Source organism: Mycteria americana, chromosome 14, assembly GCF_035582795.1.
Source record: "Mycteria americana isolate JAX WOST 10 ecotype Jacksonville Zoo and Gardens chromosome 14, USCA_MyAme_1.0, whole genome shotgun sequence".
Lineage (NCBI taxonomy): Eukaryota > Metazoa > Chordata > Aves > Ciconiiformes > Ciconiidae > Mycteria > Mycteria americana.
Genome location: NC_134378.1, coordinates 12071057 through 12096887, shown reverse-complemented (window position 1 = coordinate 12096887; position 25831 = coordinate 12071057). Strand labels below are relative to the sequence as shown.

The 25831-nt window shown below is 37.8% G+C and overlaps 2 protein-coding genes across 4 annotated transcripts; both read right to left on the bottom strand.

The window, feature by feature from the left end:
- Positions 1-312: 312 nt before the first annotated feature.
- On the bottom strand, positions 313-9277 carry RAE1 (ribonucleic acid export 1). 3 transcript variants are annotated; one of them, XM_075517077.1, is made up of 13 exons: positions 9141-9253; positions 8421-8517; positions 8166-8270; positions 7258-7350; positions 6742-6828; positions 5692-5778; positions 5355-5426; positions 4672-4779; positions 4214-4320; positions 4052-4127; positions 3319-3513; positions 1615-1700; positions 313-1022 (listed from the first exon to the last, which is right to left on the bottom strand). In XM_075517077.1, coding segments are annotated over exons 2-13 (1107 nt in total). In that variant the 5' UTR covers positions 8511-8517; positions 9141-9253; the 3' UTR covers positions 313-1021. The 3 variants fall into 3 exon arrangements, with proteins under 3 accessions (XP_075373192.1, XP_075373193.1, XP_075373195.1); XM_075517078.1 differs by having other exon boundaries at positions 313-689; XM_075517080.1 differs by having other exon boundaries at positions 313-1700; positions 9141-9277.
- A 1116-nt stretch (positions 9278-10393) lies between these two features.
- SPO11 (SPO11 initiator of meiotic double strand breaks) lies at positions 10394-25599 on the bottom strand. The gene is made up of 13 exons (XM_075517081.1): positions 25502-25599; positions 22813-22926; positions 19706-19794; positions 19022-19088; positions 18700-18808; positions 17982-18068; positions 16260-16296; positions 15928-16037; positions 14915-15014; positions 13553-13590; positions 11916-11992; positions 11602-11713; positions 10394-10915 (listed from the first exon to the last, which is right to left on the bottom strand). The coding sequence occupies exons 1-13, from the start codon at positions 25597-25599 to the stop codon at positions 10796-10798; spliced, it is 1158 nt and encodes a 385-aa protein (XP_075373196.1). The 3' UTR covers positions 10394-10795.
- Between the last annotated feature and the right edge of the window lie 232 nt (positions 25600-25831).

The following is a 25831-nucleotide window of genomic DNA, read 5'->3' as shown; positions in this document are numbered from 1 at the left end:
CAGAATGATTCATTTGTACTAAAGATGAATTGGCAGGTGTTTGGCTGTTGAGATAGCAAGGAGCTTGATTCATTCTCATGAAACAAAAGGCCTTTCACACTAGTCCTCTTAATTCTTTGACACAAAACCACAGGAATCATTCATAATGAAATAGCAACTGGAAAAAGCATTAGATTTCCAGCTGAAGCAGCTGAGGAAAAGTACTTTACTTTCAGAAAATGTATCTGAATTACAGTGAAAGGACAAGAAGCTGCTTTTAGAAGTGAAGCACACCCCCTTGCCCACGTTATTATAACAGAACTTTGGAATATAAAAAAGCATTTAGTAAAAATTTTATTTGAAATGTAGCATGAATCCATAACCATAAGTGTTACAACATACAGTTTTACAGAGAATTTATACAATATGACAGGAACAATATGACATTTCTATACATGCGCCCCCCCCCCCCCCCCATTTTTATTTAGTCGTTGTCAAACAAACAATAGTTAAACAGGAATAAGCATTCACTTCTAAAAGAAAACTTTGGCATGTATACAACTGGCTAGTTAAAAGTAAACAGTGGTAGATTCAAGTCAGAAAGAGACCCACTTGTTTTGTTTCACAGCATTTTTGATCAGGATGAAACTCACCAGCATTATTTTCTAGTTAATACAAAAATGAGTATTTTTTTTTCAGTCCAGAAACCCCTGTTAAGGGACAAAAACGTGTTAAGAGAGATGCAAAAGAACCAACTTTCAACTCTAGAATGTGTCAGTTTTAAAGCAGTTTAGGCCACAAGTATTTTGCACACATTGGTTTGGTCATGAACAAAACAAACCCTTTAACGGTTTGCTCGTATTACTGAACTATATATCACTTGGCACAACTGACAATTTCTCCTGTGGACTAGAATAAGCATGAGTATCGTTGGCTCAAAAGTCATGTCCATTGCTGGAGTGTAAGAAAAAACTAAAGTAGAATTTGCACTGTGCCCATCTTCTGCCTCGAGTTTCTGTCACTGCTGTTGGCCACTTACATACCTACCAAATTCATCCAAAAAATGAGGGAAAACAATTTGCAAGGCATTTCTTCCGAGCATACAGTAGACAGTATTTCCATTTTAAAAATCAGAAAGCAATGAAAGAACCCCTGAATAATAAGTAGTAACAAGCCTCCCTTGAGAAGAATTATTTGCAATTCTTCAAGTACTTACAAAAAATACAGTATTTATACAACTTCTCCAGAACTATTATAATTAACATATTTTAATGTAGTACTAATAAAATAAATCCATAGATAAAATAAATCCATAGATCCATAGATACAAGCAGGAATATCTAACCCAGATTTAGATTTTGCTGCAATTTCATTATTGCTGTGGAACAGACAGTGGTTAAAGTCACATGAATACTAGCCTCTCTTTCTTATACACATTGGAATATCTAATTTGAAAAAATGTTCTCCAGCAAGTCAGAATACATTTCATGTAATTTTTACAGTTCCTGCTAAATGTTAGCGATCCAAAGTTGACTGAACCGTGGTGCAATAGGGCACAAATGGCAGAAGAGCAGTGGAGCAGAGGCAGGAATGGCAGAAAAACAGTAGAGTAACACAAGTCAGACTCATACTCACTACTTCTTATTCCTAGGCTTTAATTCTTCTGCTGCATTTCGCAGAAAAATGTAGTTTTTCTTTTGTGGGTTATAAAATTCATGACCCTAAAAGAAAAATCATCTGTGTTTACTCTCTTCAGAGAAGAAATATCAGCATTACTTTAAAATGTAAGAATATGAATATTCCATTAGTTTGGTTTATTAAGATTTAATCTTAAACTCTTTAAGACCAGATATTGGACACCATTGGTGGATTAGAAACAGCTTACTATAACAAGTAATTACAAGAACTGTACATATAAAGTAAAATTTAAGTGACGTTTATCCATTTTTAAGATAGACAAAAACTTTTCATAAAAAAAATAACTACATACCTCTACGCTCTACTTTATAGATGCAGCATAAGAGCTCAATATTTTTTTTTTTTTTTAACATGTCATTCTAGGCAGAGAAGAAACTAAAACTTTAATGGCCACCCAGTTTCACTTTACATTTTCTATCTTCTAAATGAAGTAAGGTCACTTTTTTTCCAAAGTGAAGGCCAAGTTCTACAGGCAACTGCAAAAATCTCTCTGATCCCCAACTGCAGATGCAAATATACTATTTTGCATATTGACATTATTTGCATACACATTACTGACTCAATACGCAAGTATTCAAATCAGGGAGAGTAAACACTAATAAAGCTATTAAAGTCCAACGCACAACTTGAAAATTACCAACTCCACTTGACAGAAACGGTTCTAGAAAGGAAGTTTAGTACCTACCGGTTTTACTACTTAATATTGGTTTACAGATCTGAAAGATACCTTGGTACGTATCTACCATTGCAGCCTACCCAAGCATTTAGAACAGAAGAATTCATCTGCCCTAGCATCTAACAAAGTTACCTTACTTTGGACAGCATCCAGAAGACTAGATACAATGCAGTAAATTAAAATTTTGCTCTCTTTGTGGCATGCAATCAAGTTCATCTGTGTGATTTCTGCATTCATTTCAGTCAAAACTGCAAGGAATTTTATCCTCAAATTTAAAAGCACTAGTTATAACAGGAAAGTTATACTTTTAATGGAAGTTGACATTCCATTAAAATCAGTTACATTTCAACCTTGCTACCCCCTTCTTCAACTATTAAGAAGTATTGATTCTCCACATACTATGGTTCATTGCGATTCTCTTGCATCTATATGATTTATTGTTGAGTCAATTTTGGAAGAGAAATACATAAGTTAAGGGCCACCAGCAAGGTGCACTGAATGGTACTGGAAATTTAGTACATGGCATTCGAACACTGCTTTAAGTGTTTATAACCACAATCACAGCTTTTTTTAAAGAGAATCTGCAGCAGAAGCAGAGATGTGCATTTCGAAGAGATTTGTGAGAACCTGTTAGGGTGCCACATTGCCCCATGACACTCCCCACAGCAGAATGTGTGTGAGCAACCAGAATAACTTCTGAATCACGTAGTTTACATTTTGCTCATCCACATTTGCAAAATAGCATTGTTTAGCAATCTTATACAACTGAAGCTCAAAACCAAAGAATGCACTACTTCAGTGTTAAATTTCATCAGATGCTAAAACGACCATTGCGAGTTCTCTTGCGTGCTTGTGAAATTAGAAAGACTCAGCTTCTATTTATAAAGAACAGTGAAAGCCTCATGGGAAAAGAATAGTCTTAGTTGTCAACTGCAAGTATGAATAGGAGTCTAAACCTTTCTTACCTTTGACCAATCATAACTGGAAGCATATGCAAATATATTGCCATTATGGTTGAAACAACAAGCAGATATCGGCTGGTCGAGTTGTTCCGATGTTTTTAGCTTTGTTCGTGCATCTTTATCCCAAAAGCTGAATCTACCGTCAGATCCTACCGTTGCAAGAGTACCATGGACAGGGTGAAATGCTATTCCATTTACCTGCAGAATCATAAAAAATACTATGTAAAACACCACACATGGGAACACTCACAACACGTGCTGAATCCTGAGAGAGTAAATACACAAGAAAGATTTTTTTCAACTAGATACAGTTTTTGGTTTTGTTTGTTTGTTTTTAATGTTTTCAGATATGTTCTCTGGAAAAACAAAACAAAAACAAAACAGAAAACCCCACCAAAGCAACAAGGAAAGCACCATCTTTTTTGTAGTACCTAAAAATTCAATGCATAATCCCATTACACAAATATATTAAGTATTGCTTCAGTATCAACAAAATTAACAAGCGTCATCTCCACCAACATGATTTAATGAATGGTTGATCTGGTGCTTGTTTTAAGGGAAGTACAAAAATTTGTCTTTCCTCTTCATGTATGACTATGACTGGCCTTTAAACATATGTCTAAAATAACTTTAGGCAAGATAAAGGTCAAGGAGAACAAACAATTCATAGCCATTTTACATTAAGAGTATATATTGCCCTGTATAAATGATCTAGTGGTATATGCCGAATACTTACAGCATAGATATCCTGAGGTGCTGATGTGTTTGTTCCATTGGAGCGATGACATTTAAAAGTGAAATTATCTTTTGCACTAGGAGGGGGAAAAAAAAAGTCATTTTACTTTTCTCATTGTAAACCGAGAGATAAAGAAAGGATGTTTTATTAAATGATACTTACGGGTTTGGGGGGTTGATATAATGAATAGCTACTCTTCCTTCAATACTTCCAAGAGCAAATCCAGTAGGTTTGTTCACTTTGTCTTTAAAAATAGCAACACAGCGATGCTAAATTAAGAAAGATATAGAGGATTTTAGACAGAGGCCTGAGGGCCAGATTTTCTGAATGCTGTCTGTTTTCCATGGGGACACAAAACATCACAAACATCAGTGCAAAGTAAAGCAAAAACACAAACAAGGTCAAGAGATAGGTCAAATTCTATTGAGAATTTGGGCCACAGTATTTACACTTCCAAATCCTTATGAAGATCAGCAATAGATCAATGGCAAACGAGCACATCTGCCATAGCAAGATAAAGTACTTTGGTTTTGAAACACTGTTTGTTTTTACCAAAAAATGGCAAGCTCAGAATTTCAACAATCTGTATAAATACGCTTGTAATAAATATAATCATTTACCTGATGTTTAAGAGGAGATTCTATTCTTCTAAATTCAGAAGGTTGATTCTCTAACTGATAAACTATCAAACCCCTTTCTGCAGTGGCCACAGCAGCCATAGGATGGACCTGGATAAGGTTGTAAAATGTTGGAAGAGAGACACTTGTGTTAACAGCATGGCAGAGAATTCTATTTATTATTTTGCAGAAATCCCTGAAGAAGTTAAAGGAATTAGACTATTTTGTGGGGGGAAGAGAGGGAGGGAAAGGGGAAGAAGAGAAAGAACAAAGTTCATTTGTAGACACATCTTGAAACAAAATAAATCAGTTCTTCTGTGCCATTGAGAAATTAAACATACAAAAAATCTTCTAAAAAATCTTCCAACGTGAATCGCAATTCCGGTAATGCAAACTCATCCAGAAATGACGGTAGGTCAGTCCAGGTGCTGATTTGTTTTTGTGATGTTAGAAGGACACTAAGCATGTTTTGCATGATGCAAATACCTGTTTTCCAGAGCTTGATCAAGAAGATCAATTTATGTTTTATTGCTAAAATCACACAGAGATCTAATACTATTCTATGATTCTATACTAACAGGCGGTATTTAGTGTTAACCTACAGAAGCCTCAAAGACTGCCAGTTTATTCATACTCCCAGTCATCTAGCTGACCGTTTATCTAGTTTACCGTGTATCATGGCTTACCACATCTGCACAGTAACATCTTTCAGGGAGCTGCAATGTCATCATAGGTGTTGGTGAACGGGTATCCCAGAACTGATGGAAACAGAGAAATGAACAAACTTACACTTGGAGTCGAGGATACACCATTTAAATTACTCTAGTAAAGAGAATGCAGTTGGTACCAAGTTGTTTCATTCTTGTCTACAGTCAGAATACTGCAACCCCCTGTGAAGTGAGGCCATTTAATTAATCTGTTTTTTGTATTGGTGTTTAATAAAATATTTTCATTTCACATGAATATTTTCATACACAGATTACTAGCATGCTTTGTGTCCATTTGTTCAGGTAAAAATCATACCTTCAAAGTTTTATCCCAGCTTCCTGTCATCACACAGCTATAATTTGGTGCTTTAATCCAATGGATAGTCTTCACAGGAGCATCATGCTGAAGAAAAAAAGGACAACACACATACATTTACTAAGATAACAGTCCACACTTCTTGTTTATGCTTCTCGTATTTTTTGTATGTATTTACACCTTTTATCCATTCAAGAAAAATGATTACTTCCGTCACAGCAGTTAGGATAAAGGTTGGTCAGGACCTTATTGTGTTGTTTAGTGCTGTAAAATCACCCATGTAAGAAAAAAATGGCTCCTGACACAAAAAACTACAATCAAGTCACCCTATATAGGAAGATGGTCACAGCAGAAATACAAATTATCAACACCAGGACTTCTATTTATTTATAAATTATATTATCCATCATACTAAAAATCGACACTTTAATATAGTATGTTATTAACTACAAACTAATATAAAAACCAACTTCTTCTGACAAGAGCTACAGAAGAAAGGCCTATGTTAATTACACCAACAAGATTTTAAAATCAAGGCTGAGAATATGAATTTTATCATCTCAAATAAGATACAAGAAACAATCATTAAAAGGACTAACTCTGGTAACTCATTTTAGTCACCATAACTACATATTCTATGAACAGACACTCACTTCTAAATTGAGAATGTAAATTATAATCCCTGTCACTGCTGCAGCAGAAAGCTGGTATTTGTGAAAGTGAGTTCAATGATTTCTTAAAATGTCTTCCCCCCTATAATGCAGCAGGGTGACTTAGTGAGATCACAGCAACAATGGAAAGAGCTCTCTCAAGTAAAATAGAGGAAACAGCTGCACAGGTTATTCAAATCACTTTGATTGCTGGTCTCCCTATTCCTGTGCACTCCATTATCTCAAAAACATAAAAAGCACCCTACAACCTCTTCTTCATATAGCAGTATCTACTTCAGAAGCACTAACATTAGCTTAATTTGCTAATAAAGGTAGCTTTTAATAAAAATAGAAAAAGAAAAAAAAAAACAAACTAATAGCTTGGGGCTTGCTTACTTACTTGTGCAATCTGAATGGCTTGATTACTGTTGAGATCCCACATTTTGGCAGTTTTATCACAGGAAGCGGTAAATACTTTACTCCCATCCTAAAAAAAAAAAAAGAATAAGGCCAAGAGATTAAATAGCTCTATCATACAGCATCTATTAGAAAACTGTCAAGTCTTATTCTCTTCTAGTAACAGGGTAACATTAATGTACCACATACAGGGATTGCAAGACAAGGAAGAAACAAAAAAATGGAAATTTCTGTACAACTATGCCATAAAAGAGAAAACTGTGCTGGCTATTATCTAGCTTTAAATACATTCTTACTTTTATACTCACTTTTACCCTTCTTACGCCCATGTTAGTCTATTCTATTAGGACATGCTTAGCACATATTTACAGTAACATAAGTCTATACAATAATCATGGCCTGCATCTACATGTGGCACTCATGTCTGTCTGGAAACTGCATGCCAATTTATTTAGGGTTTTGGTAAAAATTGTTTATTTATTTTTAAATAGGAACATACATCACTCCAGCAGCCATCTAGTACAGGCCCTGTGTGCATCTGCTGAGCCTTTGGAATTGTCTGTCCATTATCTTGAACTTCCCAGCAGCGAACCTGTAACAGAAGCATATACAGATGTAACATATTAACACTAAGAACTTAAAAGACTTCTCTTCTTGGAGATCCCAGCCTTAATTTATCCAACGAAAAGTATGATTGTAAACACCAAGCTTTTTTCAGAACTAGTGAAACCTTATTTTCTCTGATTATGTTCCTTGTATCGGTACAGCCACAACTCAACCCCACCTCAGAAGTACCAATGACCTAACACCTCCCAGTGCTCTCCTGGAGAACCCTTAACCTCAGCTAGGAAGAAGCTGCCTGCTGCAGGCTACCGACCAACGGACCAAAGAGAACAGTTAAAAAATGCGCTCACGTTTGTCTTCCCCTCCCTGTTTGTGCCTGTTGGGATCTCACCCTTCAATCCAAACAAACTTCAGTAAGGTTGTAGGGACTTAATCTTTTTGAGACTACACTGTCAAACTGGATGATTTACCACTGTGTTCACGGTTCCTTCACCAGGCAAAGCATAACTCTGTTAGCCTAATTGTATAAGAAAACGAAGCTAAAACCCAAACAAGTAGGAAAAAGAAAAATCAAAGTAATAAAAATCTAACAGGGAAAACACTGACTACATATTCCAAGTTGAAGCTTAAAACACACAGGCAGAGGAATAACTTATCTGAAGATCACAAATGAACTTCTCAGCCACGTCAAACTTAGTGCCTTGGCACCAGACACAAATTTTGCAGTTCTACAAAGAGGAAGATTTTCAGGTGCCCTGGCACAAGCTTTTAGGATCACATTTTGCAGTTTAGGCACCAATGCTTCCACTTTATTCATCCATAGGTCTGATTGTGAGTACTTACATCATTTGCCCATGATCCTGCAATGAGGAAATTACCCGGCAATGTTGGTGGACTAAATGCTAAACAAGATATACTGTCATCAGGTGGAGATGTTACTTCAATATCCTATAAACGACAGAAGACAAAACAAAATTAGCCACATTTGAAAACTGTGTGCTGAGATTCTATTACTTCTATAGGGTGAGTTAGTAGGTACTGCTGTGACACATTAAAACACAGAAGAACAGTGGTTCCCATGGGGGCTAACGCACATACCTTCATTGGATTATGGTTATCTGCAGTCGTACTGCCAAACATGCCGGTACCTCCAGTACCAAACCCTGATGTTGATCCAAACAGACTCATCCTTGCCCTGCAAACAAGGAAAAGGCTTACTGAGAACTGCAAGGCCCTCAAGCATCCCTACGGTGTCTCACCGCAGCCACCACACCAGCATTCCCCTCACCCAGCCTGAGAGGCACCCAGGGATATAAAAACATACGAGATTAAAAAAAAAAAAGGCACTTCTCGTTGCAGTTAGATCCCTGACATTTCGCGGTCAGCTACCCGGCCACCGCTACCGGGGACCCCTCTCCGGTCATCATCTGGCGAGAGCTAACCTCCCCTTCCCCCCCCGCCCCTCAACCCTCCCCCGCCACCGCCGGGCTGCGGGAGCAAGGCCGCCTCGGGGAGCCCCGCGCCCGGCCCAGCCCGCCCCGGAGGCGTTCCCGCCCCGGCACACGCCCCAGCCTCGTGTCTCTGCCTACGGCCCGCCCGGCGGGGCAGCGAGGATGCCCGGCAGGCGAGGACGCGCCATTCCGCGGGGGGTCCCGCTCCCCTGCCGGCGGAACCGGCCAGCGGCCGGCGCGCGGAGCGGCCGTTCGCGGGGGGCCCGTCGGAGCGAGGCCGAGGGCGCCCGTAGGCCGCGGCGCTGCCGCAGGCGAGACGGGGCCGTCCGGGAGCACGGGGCGGACGCCGGCGCCGACCCGCACTCACCCGTGTGGCGGGCCCGCTCCGGCCCGCTGCCTCCAGCGACGCGGCCCAACAGCTGACGCGGCCCAGCAGCTAACGCGGCGGCGGCGCGGGGGCAGGCCGCGCCTCTCTGCGCAGGCGCCGCGGCCGGGGGGGCGGTGGCGGCGCCTGCGCCCTGGCCAGGCGGGGCGGGCAGGGGCCGGGCGCGGCAGGCCCGGGGAGCACGGCCCGGCGCGGGGGTGCCGCGGCCCCGCTCCCGCGCCGTCCAGGCCGGGAAGAGCTCGGCCCGCAGGGGAGCTCCCTGGCGCTGCCGCTACGGAAAGACAACAAGAATTAATCACTTTTTCTTTCCCTGCGCCGTGAGGAGCGGGCTCAGCTGAGCCGTGATGTGCGTAGCGCTGCCGCCGGCGTTGGAACCACGGTGGTTTGTTCGACGTCGGGGGAGTTCAAGTGGCCAGACGGGCCCGAGCGCGTTCGGCTCCCCGGGGGTGGCCCTAAATGCAGCTGCTGCAGCGTGGGGAAGCGTCACCGATTTAAATCCGAGCAGCGTTCGCCTTTGGTAGAATACTGCTCCAGGTGTTTCGGCAGCTCGCTCCCTCTCGTGAAAATAAAGCCTGCCTTAGGCCAGCCGTCGAAAAGCTCTCTGCTTCTGCACCGTGCGCTCGGCCCGTTGCCGTGTTGATCTGACCCCGTGGCGGTAAGGCCTGTCCCACCGCCATTACACCTGCGGGTGGAACAGCCTCGTATTCCTTCGGGTCTAGGTGGTCTGTGCGCCTGCACACGAGAAAGGACTAGCAGGTGGTGATGACCCTGCCACTGTGCAGTAAATAAAAAGGAATTTTAATTCCTTTTGAATTTAATACTGGTGGAACAGTAGTAGAACCCAACCAGATAAGTCTGCTGAAAATATTGTCTGTAAGATCCACGCTGATGACTGTGTAGATAGATTTTGGAAGTAATTTCCGTGCAATTTGGTTTCTTCACATAAAAATTATTGTACACTTTAATCACCACAGTGTCCTGCTCCTTTTTACTGTTTTAGAGCCAACTAAATAAAGAAAATGAACAAGGGATTCTCTTACGATGTGCATCATTAACAGGATTGTTTATTAAATTCTTAATCGGTAACATCTGCTTGCTTACTTGTTCACTGAAGACAAGTAGTAATTTGGTTGCTGGAACATTTATAGCTGCTTGAGATACACAGTAATGAAGAATTATCTTGGACTTCGGTCTGAATTCACCGTGAACACAAAACTGCCACAATACTGTACTTAAAATAATTTGTAAAAGGAGGCATGTGCACTAAATTGTTAACAAAGTCTCTTCAAAAATAAAAAGGTTGGTACGGTGTCATCCTGTGCTTTAAGACAGAAGGCAAAGCAATTCCTTGATACCTTTTTGAATTTAACATTTTCTGGCCAGAAATAACATATCTCATTATCTTTTAATGTATGTTGCACTGCAGAAGCCACAGAATGGAAGCAACAGTATTCTGTAAAGAATCGTAATTTCTCTTACGGTTGGAAGGAGGAAAAAGAGAGAAAGATAATCTAGATACAGTGATGAAGAAAACTAACAAGAAGCTGAAGCATACTCCTCTGTCTCCGCATTTTTTCTAAGAGCAGTCAACAAAATAAATCAATCTCAAGCAAAATGTTTCACTTGCAAACAAGCATTCATAGCCATCCACCAAATTGCAGTTTGTTTGGTAAATAGACTCTGGAAAGGTAATCTGATGAAAGAGAAGTTAAAACTTGAATTTCAGCCTTCAGTTTAGATGCTGCCATAATTTCCAGCTGAAAAAAAGAACAAATTAATGTGTGATGCTGTAACAGCCTGATCCAGGGTTAGGTAATTATTTAAATAAGAATTACACTCGTTGGATGTGCATGTAGAACTGTAACATTAGCTTCACTGGAAATGGTGCTGCAAAATCCCTGTCACTGAGCTGAGATTCATTTTACCGTGTGTTCATGTGTTCTCTAGCGCGTACCTCACAGTAACACAAACCATTTATGAGTATAAACAGGAAGGAGAAGGTACACAGTACCTTTTCTTCCTTTCGGACCATTTCAGACAATACATGCCTGAATTGAGATATACGGTTTAAAAGTTACAGGCAAGATGAGAGGTCTCATACTGAATAAGTAACTGCTGTAAGCATTCCCCGACTTGTAAAGACGTAATATATTCTGTAATATTTAAGAAAGCAGTAAACCCTCCTGTACAGCATATGATCATCAGATGACTAACGGCAGGAAAGCTTAAAATGCTGCCAGTTCTGGCCTGTGAGCCACTGAGGCCCACCGATTAAGAGAGACAGTGGGCATGGGCTTTCTCAATCTCGCCTTCTTTTAGGGCTGCAAAACCTTCCTGGTTCTGCTGTACCAAAGGTTTGTCATCACAAAGAGGAACAGGATTGCAGACGACAGGATTTGTCCTGTGGGGAGTAAGAAATGGGAAACAGTAGGTTTATACATACTTCTTTTTTCCACATTGGCTGACAAGCAATGTAAGGTCTCTTTTGTATACTTGCTAACTTATTTTGATCTTGCTTTGTAAATGGAATCAGGACATCTTTGCGTATATTTAATCTGAAAAGCAAATAAAGTTGTTACATTTTCTCATATACTTAAAAAATATTTATTCCAACTTATTTCTTTATATTAAGCCAAAATAACATATGAAAATATAATGGATTTAAATGTCAGTTGTCTTTTTGTGCGTTAAGTCAGATTGCATTTCCTGTCTATGAAACAGAAGAATACTTCTGTTTCTTTTGGGGAAATAACTAACCTCTCAAGATCAGATGGAAGGAGACCAAGCCACTTTATAGATGGAACGGTGAGATGATGGGCCTCAAAAGACATTGACTAAAATAAGAAAGGTCAGCTATAACATTCAGTGACTTTAGTTTAAGTTAATTTGAGATACGTGCCTTTCAAGGTCATGGTCAGATTTTATTACAAAGATCATTAGGTATTTTCACTACCAGAATGGTATAGGAGAAAATACTGCGACTGCAGTTTACCATATCCCCTTGCTGGAAACTGTTCCTTCAGAAAGACTCGCACCCTTCAGCCTATGACGGATTCTAGACTAGTCCAATTTAGGCTGGTCTAGCCTGAATAGTTTTGTTTTGTTTTTTACAGTCAATATGAGTCTGATTGAAAAAAAAAAAATTAAGCCAGGATGAGCAATGACAATCAAATCTGGAAATTTCTGATATTTTCTGCTGGAAGGTACCACATCATATAAAAATAGCCCAAACAAAGGTTCATCTGGTCCAGTATCATGGCTACAGTAAATATCTCAGGGAAAACTGTAAAAACAAATACGCAATTAATGATACTTCTCAGAATACTCCCCCTGCTCCCAACGGTTTTTGACTCCAACTTTCTGAGCCAGAAGTGGTGGTGGTGTAATACTTGATTTTGTCAAGTTGCTTTTAGAATCCCTGAAAACTTTTGTCATCTACAGCACCCTACATCAAAGGGTCACAGTTAATGACATGTTGTATAAAGGAATACTTCCATTGTTTGTAAGGAACTTGACATATTCTGGTTCCATTTGATAACCTATTGCTCTGTAATTGAACAAAATAAACTTTCAAAGGAACCTGACAATTTAATTTAATCCTGGATGATGGTGTTTTATCAGTTTACACACCTTTGTAGGAGAGTGGAAAGCGTGACAGCTCACCTGAAAACTTGGGAGTTCTGTCTCCCTGGATGTCCTTGAGGCATGTTATGACATATATTTGAACTCTGACATCATCGATGTCTGACAGTTTTCTGAAGTTCGTGGTTGTTTTTTTTTTTTACTTTGGATGTTCCTCCTCCATTGCTCTACTGAACGGTTCACCCATCTGCTCCTGCCCTCTGCCTTCACCTTAGTCTACCTGCCTTCCATATTTTCTTCCCGTACCTTGTCTTTTAGCAGTGTAATATAATAATGCCTTAGTTTCCCTTTGCCTCTTCTTCCACAGTGTTCCACACTAACACATGTATCCATAAGCGAATATCCCCAAAACAAAATCTTTACCAACATAACATGATTTTGTGGCGAGTCACCCATCTCACAAGTTATGTCCTCCTCCTCCCAAGGTCCCTCCAGCCTTCATTTCTCTTCTAAGGCAGAAACAAAGCAAAGTGGAGAACACTTTTCTATTTGGACTTCCTGAAAACTGCCTGTGCAGCAGGGAAAAACTGAAATATAGTTAAATGAAACACCTGGCATTGTTATCCAGTCTCTTTTTGCTGCAGGAAGAAGCCGTTTCTGCAGATACAGAAGGCCTAAAAACTGTGTCTTTGTGTTGAAACAAAACAATAAAAGGCAGTAGCCTTTGTAACAAAGGCTATAAAATTTCATACATTCCAGCTTCAAGGCTGGGCTACAAAACAATATATTTGAAGTGGAAAAATTATACTCACCACAGATCCGTATTTGTAGATGCACATTATTTCTACACCTAGGTTGCAGAATACCAAATGTCAAGTGTCTGTTTATCTGCACTCGGGGCATGTTTAAGAGGACTGCATTAAGAATTCAATTTTATGGCATAACAGTTATGGCTTTATGATTAGTGAGGTTCTTTATGGTTTACAATTATTTTTAGAATATGTCAAAATAATCAGAACTTGAGCTTAATATGTCACCTTTATATAGTTAAATGTTTCATGCTGTCTGTGCATAGCCATTTCAAAACCAAGGATAATCAGCTCTTTTACACATTGTCCAACATCTGCCACAAAAAGTGTCTGTCTTTATCCTGTGTAATCTGTATCTCTTAATGCTATTGCTTTGAGCGGCTGCTTCTCATTTTGCAGTAATCTCCCTAATTTCAGGTGGTATCAGTGTAGATACAGAAGAGATTTTCTACATTTTGTATATGTGAATTCAGATTCTGAATTCGAACAAAGACATACACACTCACATACACAGAATCCCTCAGGAAATGAGGGAAATTTCAGACCTGCCACTCATGTAATAGAACAGCACATCCAGAATGTGATGGACTTGTTTTAGGATCAACTTTATTCCTGCTGGCATCAGACTTGTAGTTTCTAGCTTTCGCTACTGTAAACTATTGACATGAGTTTACATGAATTATTAATATAAGTGTATGTGAACTACTTTAAAATGAATAAAAGACTCACTTTGCTCAAACATGCTATTTTCTTCATGTCTGTCTGGCCTAAGGTTCATAACATAGTTAAAAATTTTGCTTTATACCAAACTGAGCAATGTGTACAGAAGTTCCTGTTCTTTCCTTTTATTTTACAAAAGGAATAGTATCACCAACAGCTGGAAATCTTGACAGAGCAACATTTTCAACAGTATTGAACTCTGTAGAGATAGAGCTAGGACCTCCTGAGACTTTTAGAAGTGGTCAAGTGCCTGACTCCCATTAAGATCAGTGGAATCACGCAATAAAATTCCGTTATCCTTATCCTTATTTTTAGGCCCACAGGCACTTTCAAAATCTAGCTCTATTCTGAGTTATGAATTCTATAAAAAAATGTTTTTCTTTTTTAGGTACAAGGTAAGATTCTTATTAATACCTCAAAGCACAACAAGTCATCACAGAGGGTAAGGGTATATTCACTGGGGATGTAAAGCCAGCACTGACGTTTCAGTTAAATTCCTTCTGTATTCCTAGATATATTCTCATAAATCAGGAACCTTCTGACTGTGTTGGATCTCTATGCTCTGCATACCTTCCCATAAAAGTGAGAAAAGACATTTTAAAAATTTTGCTTTCCTTTTATGTCATTGAACCTCTACAGATTTACCGTGTGGATCTGCATCCATCAGGGTGAAAATAGGAATTTGAAAAGTATCCCACAGCTTTCTGACCAGAAGTCGTGTGTTAAGATCTGGTATGCCTCTTCCCTAAGGAAATAAAATAAAAGCAGACAGTTTTAAATTAATTAAAACAACATCTGGCTATGTATGTGTTTACATTTGTCATTTAAAAGCAAGCAAACAAACAAAATGCTGGCAGAAATATTTTTCCAGCAGCTATTTTGCAGGGAAAGTTGTATGCTCCTATTTTGGCTCTGTGAGGAGGGAAGGAGGAACGGGCTGGGGAGCAGCACGGCAGATGTCCTGGACTACAGGCACTATAGACGTATCATGCGTTCCTCTATTTAAGGAGCTCATTTGTAAGGTCTGGGAGTTCCTGTATAGCTGTACCCTGGTATCTGTATAAGCTGGTGTAAAAAGGCCACTTTTTTCTTCTCAAAAATATTTATGGCACTAATGAAACAATATAGAACAAATTCTTGCTATGACTGACTATAACTGGACAGTATGCTGCATAGTATAAATGCGTCTCTCTCTTAGGTACGGGGATATGTTTTTTCCTCATGGTGGGCCAAATTTGTCCCAGAAAAAGTATGCATATTCCATTTACACATTCCTATTAATTCACCAGGCTCCATAGCTGTTTCAGTACAAAATCAACCAATTCTGTTTCATTTGGGTTTGCTAAACCTGGGATCCTGAAGGACAAAAGGTTACTCAACAGTTAAGCCTTTCTGAGATCTAGTGGGGCAGCTACTTTGCAGCAGCACATCAAGTTGATAAGCTACCAAGCTCTAAGGAGATGTTTGGAGGAAATAAGTCTTTAGAATATGTATTTGGTCTTTCTACCAGGATAATAACATTTAAAAAAAATATCATTAGACATGTATCATATTAATTTTATTATGGTCTTTTGACCAAGTTTGAGCACCACTACAATGCTAAAGTATCATTTAAATTCTTACGTCTAGCTAGACGATATGAAGTGTAAGATGCATACCGTAATCATTATACATGGGGACAATTTATTGCAGAAGTCATCATCCAGGAGTCTCTGAAAAGTGGCATCTTTTTCTACAATTAACATAAACTTGGCATGTGAGATTAAATCTTTTCTGTTAAGGCTAGCTGCATGTAAAATGATCCATCATACCAATCAGTTAAAACTAAATGCTCTAAAATACCTGTTCTGGAGCCAAAAGCAGTGTTCATGACTCAATTTCAGAGCCAACAAGCAAAGAAAAAATCACCAGAACATTGTTTAACTTGGAATATTCTTTGTTTTTACTTTATTTTTTCAGTCTACAATGAGAATTCTTGCTCAAAGGATACTTTTAATTCCTTGAACATTAGATGGCACAGTGACTGCCTAAAACAACAAAAATGAGATTAATCATTTTAAATAGAGAAAATGATATATTTTAAAATAACAACATTAGGTAATGAAGGACACAATCACATCCTGAAACAACCATTCATCTTCTATATACAAGATCAATCTTGACATTTTCACCTCTTTATAAGCATATTCAACCATTCATATCCTGCTCTATTCTACAGTTGCGTACGAGTCCTCCTGTTGTAACAAGATGCTTTTCAAAAGTGTTTGTGCTACTGTCACAGAAGATTGTTCATCATATGGGCATTACAGAGATAACAATGTCCTGATTAATCTTTTATCTATCTTAGCCAGAAAAAAAGTCAGCTTGGTGTGAAGATTGCAAATTTAATACAGGCTTAAAATATCTAAGTATTCTTTTTGGAAGACCATTAAATCCTTTCTTTTATTAACCTAGAACCTGATTTTGTAACTATTTTGGAGCAACAATTTTAAGACATAGTTATGTTTACTTTACATCTCATATTAGGATTGGCTCAATCTGGCAAGCACATGGATGAGAAAACAGGAACTGGAGGAAGAATTTGGCAAAACAGTATGTGTATATTGAGGTGTGTGGTCTGTTTTTGCTTCTGACTGCTAAATCACCTCTGGTGCCAAGGTGGAACAACTCAACAAATAAAAATACGATGAGCTGTAGACAAGCATTAGTAACAGGGGTCTTTATGCTCTGTTTAAAAACAAAGTATAGTAGGCAGCTAAGGTTATCTTGCCATTTTGAAATTACCGATTTAGGCTTACAATGAACACATTTTCCAGGAAATTATGACAACAGTTAGCAAGTCTGAGTTCTGTTCCTGCTTTCATATTCTGCACGGCTATAGGAAAACTTTAGGACTAGATTACTTGAATCTCATCTCCTCAAAACCACTTTTGGCTCTTGACTCTTATGAAGCCATGGTTATAAACTTCTCTTTAGCTCAGTGCCACCTTTGATAAAATTAGTTGACAATACAAACCCTTCTAATGTCTGTAATTCCCGTATAAGTAATTCCGTGTAATTCCCGATAATCCTGAGACCAAACAGCCTGATCTTATATACCTTTGGTTGTACAGTGCTGGGCACATGAAGACAATATCAACTCTTATGGAGTATCATCATTAAACTTCTGTAAATGAGAATGTAATTTGGGTCCAGAAAGAGATTTCTAATTACAGAGGCTCAGTTCAGTCTCTCATCTGTGCTGTTGCTACTAGAGGAGTCTGCCCAGTGTGGTAGAAGCAGCTCACTGAGGACCATGTGAGTATGTTAACTTATGCTGCAAGGCGTATTTTCTTACCCTGCCAGAAATCAATATTGTGACAGAAACGAAGTATGTTCCGAGTGCTCAGGATTCTTTGATTCAGAGCACTTATTTGACAGAACATTGTAATGTATACGCCTTCCTCTGCAAGGCTCCCGTGGTAGGAGGTAGTGCTAAAAACCATATCCACAGGATGTATTCCTGGTGAGTATACAGCTGAGCTTCAGAATTGCAATACAGTTGGGCAGTGCTTTTTAGCTCTCTTTTTTTTCACCCAGGTTGTAATGTCTCAATTTGCCACAAGCACAGGTCTGTGTAATAAATGTATACAGTAACGTGAGCTACAAGAAGTGCAGGATGTCATGCAAAGGTAGATGCTATGAATTACTGTTAATATTTTATAATACATACTGTTGCACCGCAGGTACAATTCACTTTTGTACCATCTTCCTCAGTGTAACTTAAGTTACCGGCAACAAAACCTTTAGTTGTAGACAGCTGAAAAAACCAGTGAGTTGTATACAGTAAATTGGAAGTTACATGCTGTTATGTTACTATATTGCACAAGCAAAACAAGAAACTTCTGAAAATAATTCTGACCGGTAATAAGCAGTTATCGACTGCCATCAACCTTTTAAACACTAAGCAATGTTGTTGTCATTGTGGATATAAAGGCATATTACAGTAAGTAATGCTAACTGCATTTATAGATACAAAGCGATTCTTGTAAGGCATGAGATACAAGTAAATTTGAAAGGTTGTTACATTTCTGACTTTAAATTTTCACTTAACCCCCAAGTTAGCAAATCATTTGAGTATGAATTGCTGAACAGATGTCTTGCACTCTGAAGAGTAAGCACTGCCTTCACTAGATAATAGCACAAGGCCCTGTGATTTTAGCTGGCAGTTAGTCCCAAACTCTTTGGAGCAAGCAAACTCTATGAATTTTCTCTGAAGAAAGAAACCTTTCGAGGGCTATGATAAACCATAATTAGGTTTCATTTGCACAAATGACACTTTTATTTTAACTACGTATTTCCTACTGATAACTTTTCTTCATATTTCAGCTTTCAGTTCAATCTGTATGATTTGGAAATAATTATATAAACAGTCATAATAAGCCACTTACTATATGTAGACTTCTCCGAGGTATCCTAAGCATGCAAGAAATGTCATTGATTATATTGTCCACAACACTTTGGCTACCAAACAGTAGTGTATCTGAGTAATATATATCTCTATCAAGACAAAATATTGTATTTGTAATTACAATACTGAAACAGCTGTAGGCTTGTGAGAATTTTATAGAGGGCATGGATAATCAGATCAACCTAAAGCATTTTATGTACAGGAATCCATTATCGTACAGGTTTGCATCCTACAGGCTGCATTTCACAGTAACATTCTTAAAATACAACTTTATTTGAAATTACAGAAATGTAGTATCTCACCTTTTAGTTGCGTAAGTATTGCTCTGCACCATCTTATAGATCATAGATAATATTTTGAGCATCAGAGCTGAAAAGATAAATTTAAAAAAATTTCATCCATTTTCAGAAGTGCATATACAATAATTTGTCTTTATTTTTACCCATACTTGTGTCTCATAAAATAAAACTTTGAAACATATCTTTTAATGTGCTGAGAAAATACAGATAAACTGTACTAATCAATAGACTCAATAATTTCTAGCATAATTAGAAAAAATATGATGCAGTTAAGTGAGGGAATGTATGCCCTGCTGTCCAGGCCAAGAAATTAAATGACTGAGTTAGAAAAAGAAATGAGTGTATTGTCCACATTCCAAGATTCCTTTACTAGCTAGCTTTTTGAAGAAGGGTGATGTTTTTACGTTAAGACCTTTTGAATATGCCTTCAGCTGATATGCATTCAGGGAGGGCAGAAACTGTAAGAACGCTGTATTCATTTCACTGTCACTCACTATAATCTAATAGAGAAGAGAAAAGCTGAAGGGCTGGTCGTAATATCAGGCTATATTAGCCATACACTTCTAAATCACAGTGCATAATATGTTGTTGGTTTTGTTTTGTTTGTTTGTTTCTTTGTTTTAACAAAGTTTTGAACTAAAATACAAGAAAAAACAATAATTCTGCTTTTGGACTTTTTTATCTTACCAAATTTTGGTGCTGATCTAGGGCAGTCACTTCTTACTTGTTTTGTAGTACAACGTGGTATCATCTGTAGACCTACAGAATCTTTAAATCTGATACATTGCAAACAAATACAGTAAAACTGTAAACTTGTTGAGTATATGTAAATTGTTCTCTGCAAGGTAATTCAGACTCCGACCCCTTTCCTATAGTCCAATATGCTAGTGCTATTTTCAGACTCAGTACAGAAACCATCAACTTGGGTGGAGGTGGAGTGGCTGAAGGACAAAGGCAGGCAGTAGTCATCATCTGCCAAAATGACCCATTCAAAACGTTACTGAACTGCCCCCCATCTGATCATTGGCTTCAAAACATGAAAGTTTCTCAAGAACATACTTTAAGACTGAATTTAAGCCTAAAATACATGTTTCCAGACAAAAATAGAGACAAGAAAAATATTTTATACATGTTTATAACTGTTAATGTATCAGCATCAATTATTATTTAGCATGAAAACAAAGGAATAATCAATACAGGAAAAAATGTGAATCATTATTGGAATACAAATAAAGTCTGACAGTGACTTTCTGACGTAGAATGTATGAAAAACTGTTATTATTTCATATTACAAGAATATAATCTGATTTATGCCCTTAAATTATTATCAGAATAACTCAATTATATTCCATTATTAACTTTTGGAAACAAAAATGTGGTCCATCCTATTCTCTAGACAGTTGTTTAATCTAAATGAGCTCCATTTTGTGTTTCACCATTTCATGTCTGGAGGCGCACATTTCACCAAAAGAATCAGTTATTTTCTTAATGACACTTCATTATTTTACTTAAAATTATTTTAGTGCCTTATGATGTGACAGTCCTGTCTTTAAAGAATTCTTTTTCATTTCAGAGTTTTGCATGTACTTTTAAAAAGTATTGGTGGTAAAATGGCCATAATTTTATCTAAACCCACATAATGTTGCTGCATTTCTTTGTCAAAGGTTTTGCTCCATGCATCCTTTGGGTGGCAGAACACACACGATGCACGTATGTAAAGTGACAGCGATAAGAAGCAGCAGAGTGTAGCATCTGCCTGCCCGCTTTAAAGGAACTTTCTTGCCTTTGCGCTGCAACATTTACAAGATATTTGTGCGTTTCACTTGCATGCTCCCTACAATGTAACTGCAGGGGAGGAAAACAGTACTCAAAACCTTGCTGGATTGCGCTCTCAGGTGAAATAAGGAACACTCCTTCCAGAAAACAGTATGCTGAAGGACCTGTCAGTGTGGCTCCCACAGATACTTCATAAAGGCAACTGCAAACTGCCATTAGATCGGACATCCAGCAATTCTTCATAGGATTGTGTTTAACCTGGCAGAGTAGTTTCCTATAAAAATCGACTTTCCACTAATGGGATATCTAGTCTTTTTTTTCTTTTTCTTTTTCTTTTTCTTTTCCCCCTGGAAATGTACAGCTGGACAATGGAAACTGATTGTACTGCTTTAGGCCTGGCATTCTCACCGATTGACACCATTCTCAGGTAAATACCTCTCTGGGCACCTACAAATGTTTACAAGGAACATTTCAAACATGAAATCATTCTCTCGTTCTACTAGTTCCTGCCCAGCAGATTCCAGCTGTGTAGATTAGATATGAAAAGGCTGCCTAAAAAAGAAAAAAAAAAAGCCCCACTGACTAGATTTTATTCCATTCATATTGTATTTTGGCATTCTGTTTCTATTTTTATTTGTCTATTTTTATTTTAATCCTCTTAAACTGCTGTATTAAAGTGAGATATGGGTCACTATTCAATGGAAATGCATATCTGAGGTTACATTTCTCCACCATAAATAATAGTTCAGCTTTTAAAAATGTGATTGATGAGTCTTATTTTTAACGTACTGTGATGTTAACTTGTTTTAATTTGAACTTTTTCCCCCCATGTGGTCTGATGGCAAATAACATCTCACATTTGTTTTCCTAGCTTGGAATGCCATTTCCCAAAAGATTGCCAAAAATTGCAAAACTTGTTATAGTATTTTAATTTTACAGACATATGAGTGAAACATTTTTGTCAAACTATCAAGACACAAACCATTAAATTCCCTGGAACATACAAGCCTTTCAGTTAACTGATTACCTTCAGGCCCCTCAGGTTTTTTGATTGACAGAAATGTATTGTGCTCATTAAATGAGTATTCCACCAAAGTGTTAGGCGTGGAAGGTTTGCTATGCTTTCTCAACCTCAAACGTTTGTCATGTGTCCACTTACAAGCACCTTGGCAATCTTATCAATCTAAATATCCTTTAACCCACTGATGTCCAAAGCTATTACAGGGCAAGAAATAGATTTGTGTCTTCCTTCATCCTTTTGCTTCTGTATTATAGAAAGCAATTATTCTCTCAGTTTCAGGTATTTTCAGTTTAAATGAGCTCCTTGGAAAAATACTGTTGCACAAGCAACTTCTACAAATCACAAAGTGTGTTACAAAGGAGGATGGTTGCTTTTTCTCTGATCCTGTCAGATAAGATCTGAAATTTAGATAACACATTAGAAACTTGGTTTTCTTTATTTGGCTGGTAATGAACTTAGAACACAACACAGAGGCAAGAAATACAACAGGAAGAGGTGAGATGCATCTTCTCTGAAGAACAAAAAGATAAGATTATCACTATCATTTTAAGAAATAAGATACCATGGGGAAAAGCAGAGAAAAAGAATAGAGGAAGCACAGAAAAGGCAGTGGAGGATGAAATTCCTAGTAATTGTTTCCAGTCTAAAACGGATTTTTTTTCACTCAAACACAACTTACCATTTCTGGTTTCTACTGCTTCCAGAAAATGATTGTTAATAGGACCTCCCTTTCCTTTCTAACCCCTATTGCAGTAGTTTTACATTCCCCTTTACACTATGGTCTGCTCTCACTTAATACATGATGCCTGTTCATGCAGAGTGGTTACTAAGCATTACTTTTTATTTGTCCGTTACTTTTTAAGATGTCAAATTATTTATAGATTCTAATACTTATAGAATTATGTAACATTAACTTTTCTGGAAGTTACATAATCAAAGTTATATTCATGGCATTCATATTAATATAAGGCAGGACTTCAAAAGATATAATACTTACTCTATATTCCTCCAATCTGATCTGTTAGCCAGTGTGAGAACAGGTGCTTTTTTTTGGGCCAAGCTTTTAAGTACATCTTGAATAACATTTTCTATTGCTTCAAGAACTTCAGAACTGAAACAAAGAAAATTAATGATACAGTTCCTATGATAAAATCTACTCCTACTTTGAGTTTTGATCATCTGTTCCCACTCCCACAAAAATCATGTAATCCAAAACTGCTTCAAGGATATATTTGTTTCAAAAATGTGGAGGAACTCTTTTGTTTTTCAATTTTGTTTTGTTCAGTTTCCCTAAAATCTTTGACTTTCCATTCCAGATGAATGACTGAGGACACAATTAAAAGTACATTTCTATTCAATCCTGAAACCATCGAATTTTTCACCAGCTGAACTTTTAGACCAACTGGCTGGTTTGTGACTAATGATTAATGTTTTACTATAAATGATGTAATATTGGCTTTGGCTATGATTTGGGCTAAATTGTTTTTAAATGTTTAAAAAATGTTCAAGAGTACAAATACTTCCTGTTGTACCCTCGCATGTTAACCTTTTGATCTGCTGCCCTGAACAAACTGTTAAGGGTTTTAATTATATGAAGGCTTAGTCTCAACAGATGCACTGTGAAAAGAATAAAATCCGTATCTTTCACCTAAAAAGACAAAGTAAGCTTGCAGCAGATCCCTTACAGCAAAACTGTAGGCTGGTTTGAGTGTTATGACAGATGCTTTTTATTTTCATAAGCAACCTGACTCCAACATTTCAGCTGTCCTTAAAATTACAAGTGTACTATGTACCATCATAAGTCTAGGTAGGAATTAAAAGAATAGACAAAACTTATTTTAGCTCAAAGTTTTATCAGCAAAGTCCAATTTGGTCATTAAGTAATATACTAAGAAAAGATGAGTCAATTCCAGTGCACACCACACAAAATGAATTATCCCACTGTTACAAAATCAGCAAGAATGATTTTTAAAACCTAGCTGTGAGTCTCCTTAAACAATAATGAAGTGTCATTAAAGCTCTCTTCTCTCAGCTGAATATGTTTCTTCCATTTTGTAGCTCAGCTTCCACTTACTCCTCATTCTGCTGAAACTAGATCATCATTTTTTGAAAGCAATTTCTGGAAAGTATTAACCTTTTATTTTAAAATGTTATTTGTAATAGTATCTGTATAAAAAACCCCTACTAGTATTACTAACATTTTTGTCCAATAATATTAAACCACTCAATAAACACAATGCAAGATTTTTTTCTGTTTTTCAGATGAATAAACTTGGACACCAAGAGACTAATGGCTTTCCAACAGTGAAACAGAGAAGCATTTGCAGTGCTAATAATACAAGAAGGCCTGGTCATGCAGCCAATACGTAAATTCATTTTCTACTGTATAATAGTTTCATAATCAAGTCCAAGATTCCCTAACTTTCAGACTCATAGTCTCTTCCTCCTAATCAAAATCCTACATCTCACTGCCATATCCAAAATAGAAATTCTAGTAAGCACAGAGGAAATGGTTGGCTAGTGAGCTAAATGTGTAATGCAGCAAATGGTAAGAGTAAAATAGGTAAGCTAAGGTGACTATGGTGCATACCTCCAACATAACAAAAATTAGAGTGTTGAAGACAATAAAAATATGTATGGGCAGATGGATGAAAGAACAGATAGGTAGATAGGAAATCTAAACCATGTCATTGCTTTGGTACTCATAAATATTTTACTTATTCATTTGGTTCTGTCCACTGTAACTGTCTTTAATATTCCAGATGTACTTCAAAGTTTGCTGCAGAATTTGAAAGTCCAGGTTTCTGTTCCAATCCCAATTTCCTGATTTATTGGCCAACAGAAGTTGTAAATGTGGCAAAATAGGAGGAAGAGGACAGCAATTCTCTGTGTACCCCCTGCTGAAATTCTGTCTCCTTTTGCAGAGACTAACTGAATTGTAAAAAGCAAACACACAATACTGGCCAAGTATGCCTACTTAAAATTCACTCTGGTTTAGTTAACGGCAAAATCTGAGCAGAGAGGGGGCAGGCACTGTATATTTCGCAGGGTTTGCCTGATCATTTCTAACATACTTGTTTCTGCATAGCACAAGAAATGATCTTCAACATTAATAACATAACAGATTAATATTATAGCACCTTTAGCAAGCAAAAAATATAAATACGCAAGAGAAACAGTTACAAATAAAAATCTGCAATGTAATAAACCAACACACTCCAAAACCCAGAACTGTACATTGCTAAAGCCATACAGTTCCCATACCCTGCCACAAAGACCAAGAACTCCCCAAGTCATTATTATTATTATTATTATTATTATTATTATTATTATTATCCTTTTCCTTTTAAAATACTTTGAAGATGCTCCCAGTCTGTTCTAGCCTCTGAGGCTGATATACTGTGTATGGAAAGAGTCTTAAAAAAAGATGAGAGTTTTTTGTTAGTGAAATTCAGTATGCTTGTTTTGTCACAGTTTTCTGTATTTCTGTCTGTACCTATGGACTTTTTGGAGAGGTCTGAGGGAACAGAGATGCTGTTTGCAGTGTGAGAACCCCTTCTCCCCTGTGTTTTTGTAGGGGACTATGTTTTTCACTTTTGCACAAGCCGATTAGGTGGAATGGTGCACTACCTACTTAAGTATAAGCACAGAAAGAGAGTATGGGTGCTATTTTTCATATCTTTTACCTAGGGATGTGGCTATCATGACCAGACAGACTTGTTTCCCTGAAGCTGGCTTTGTTCCCAGCTGGTACTTCAGTGGAACACCCACTGTGGTTCTCCATGAAGGTTGCTGCAGACCAGTCCAACTTCTCTGGAAGGGATGAAGCCATGTTAAAAAGAGGCAAAAGAGATTACCAAAGAAATTAGAAAAGGCTATTCTGCATGCTGGACTTAAAACTCATGATCTGAGGTCAAACCATAGCGCCAGAGAGAAAAAGCAGAAAATTTCTGTAGAAACAAAAGTCAAGATTTTCCTGCCCTTACCGACTGACTGACCAAGGGCTTTTCCCGCCC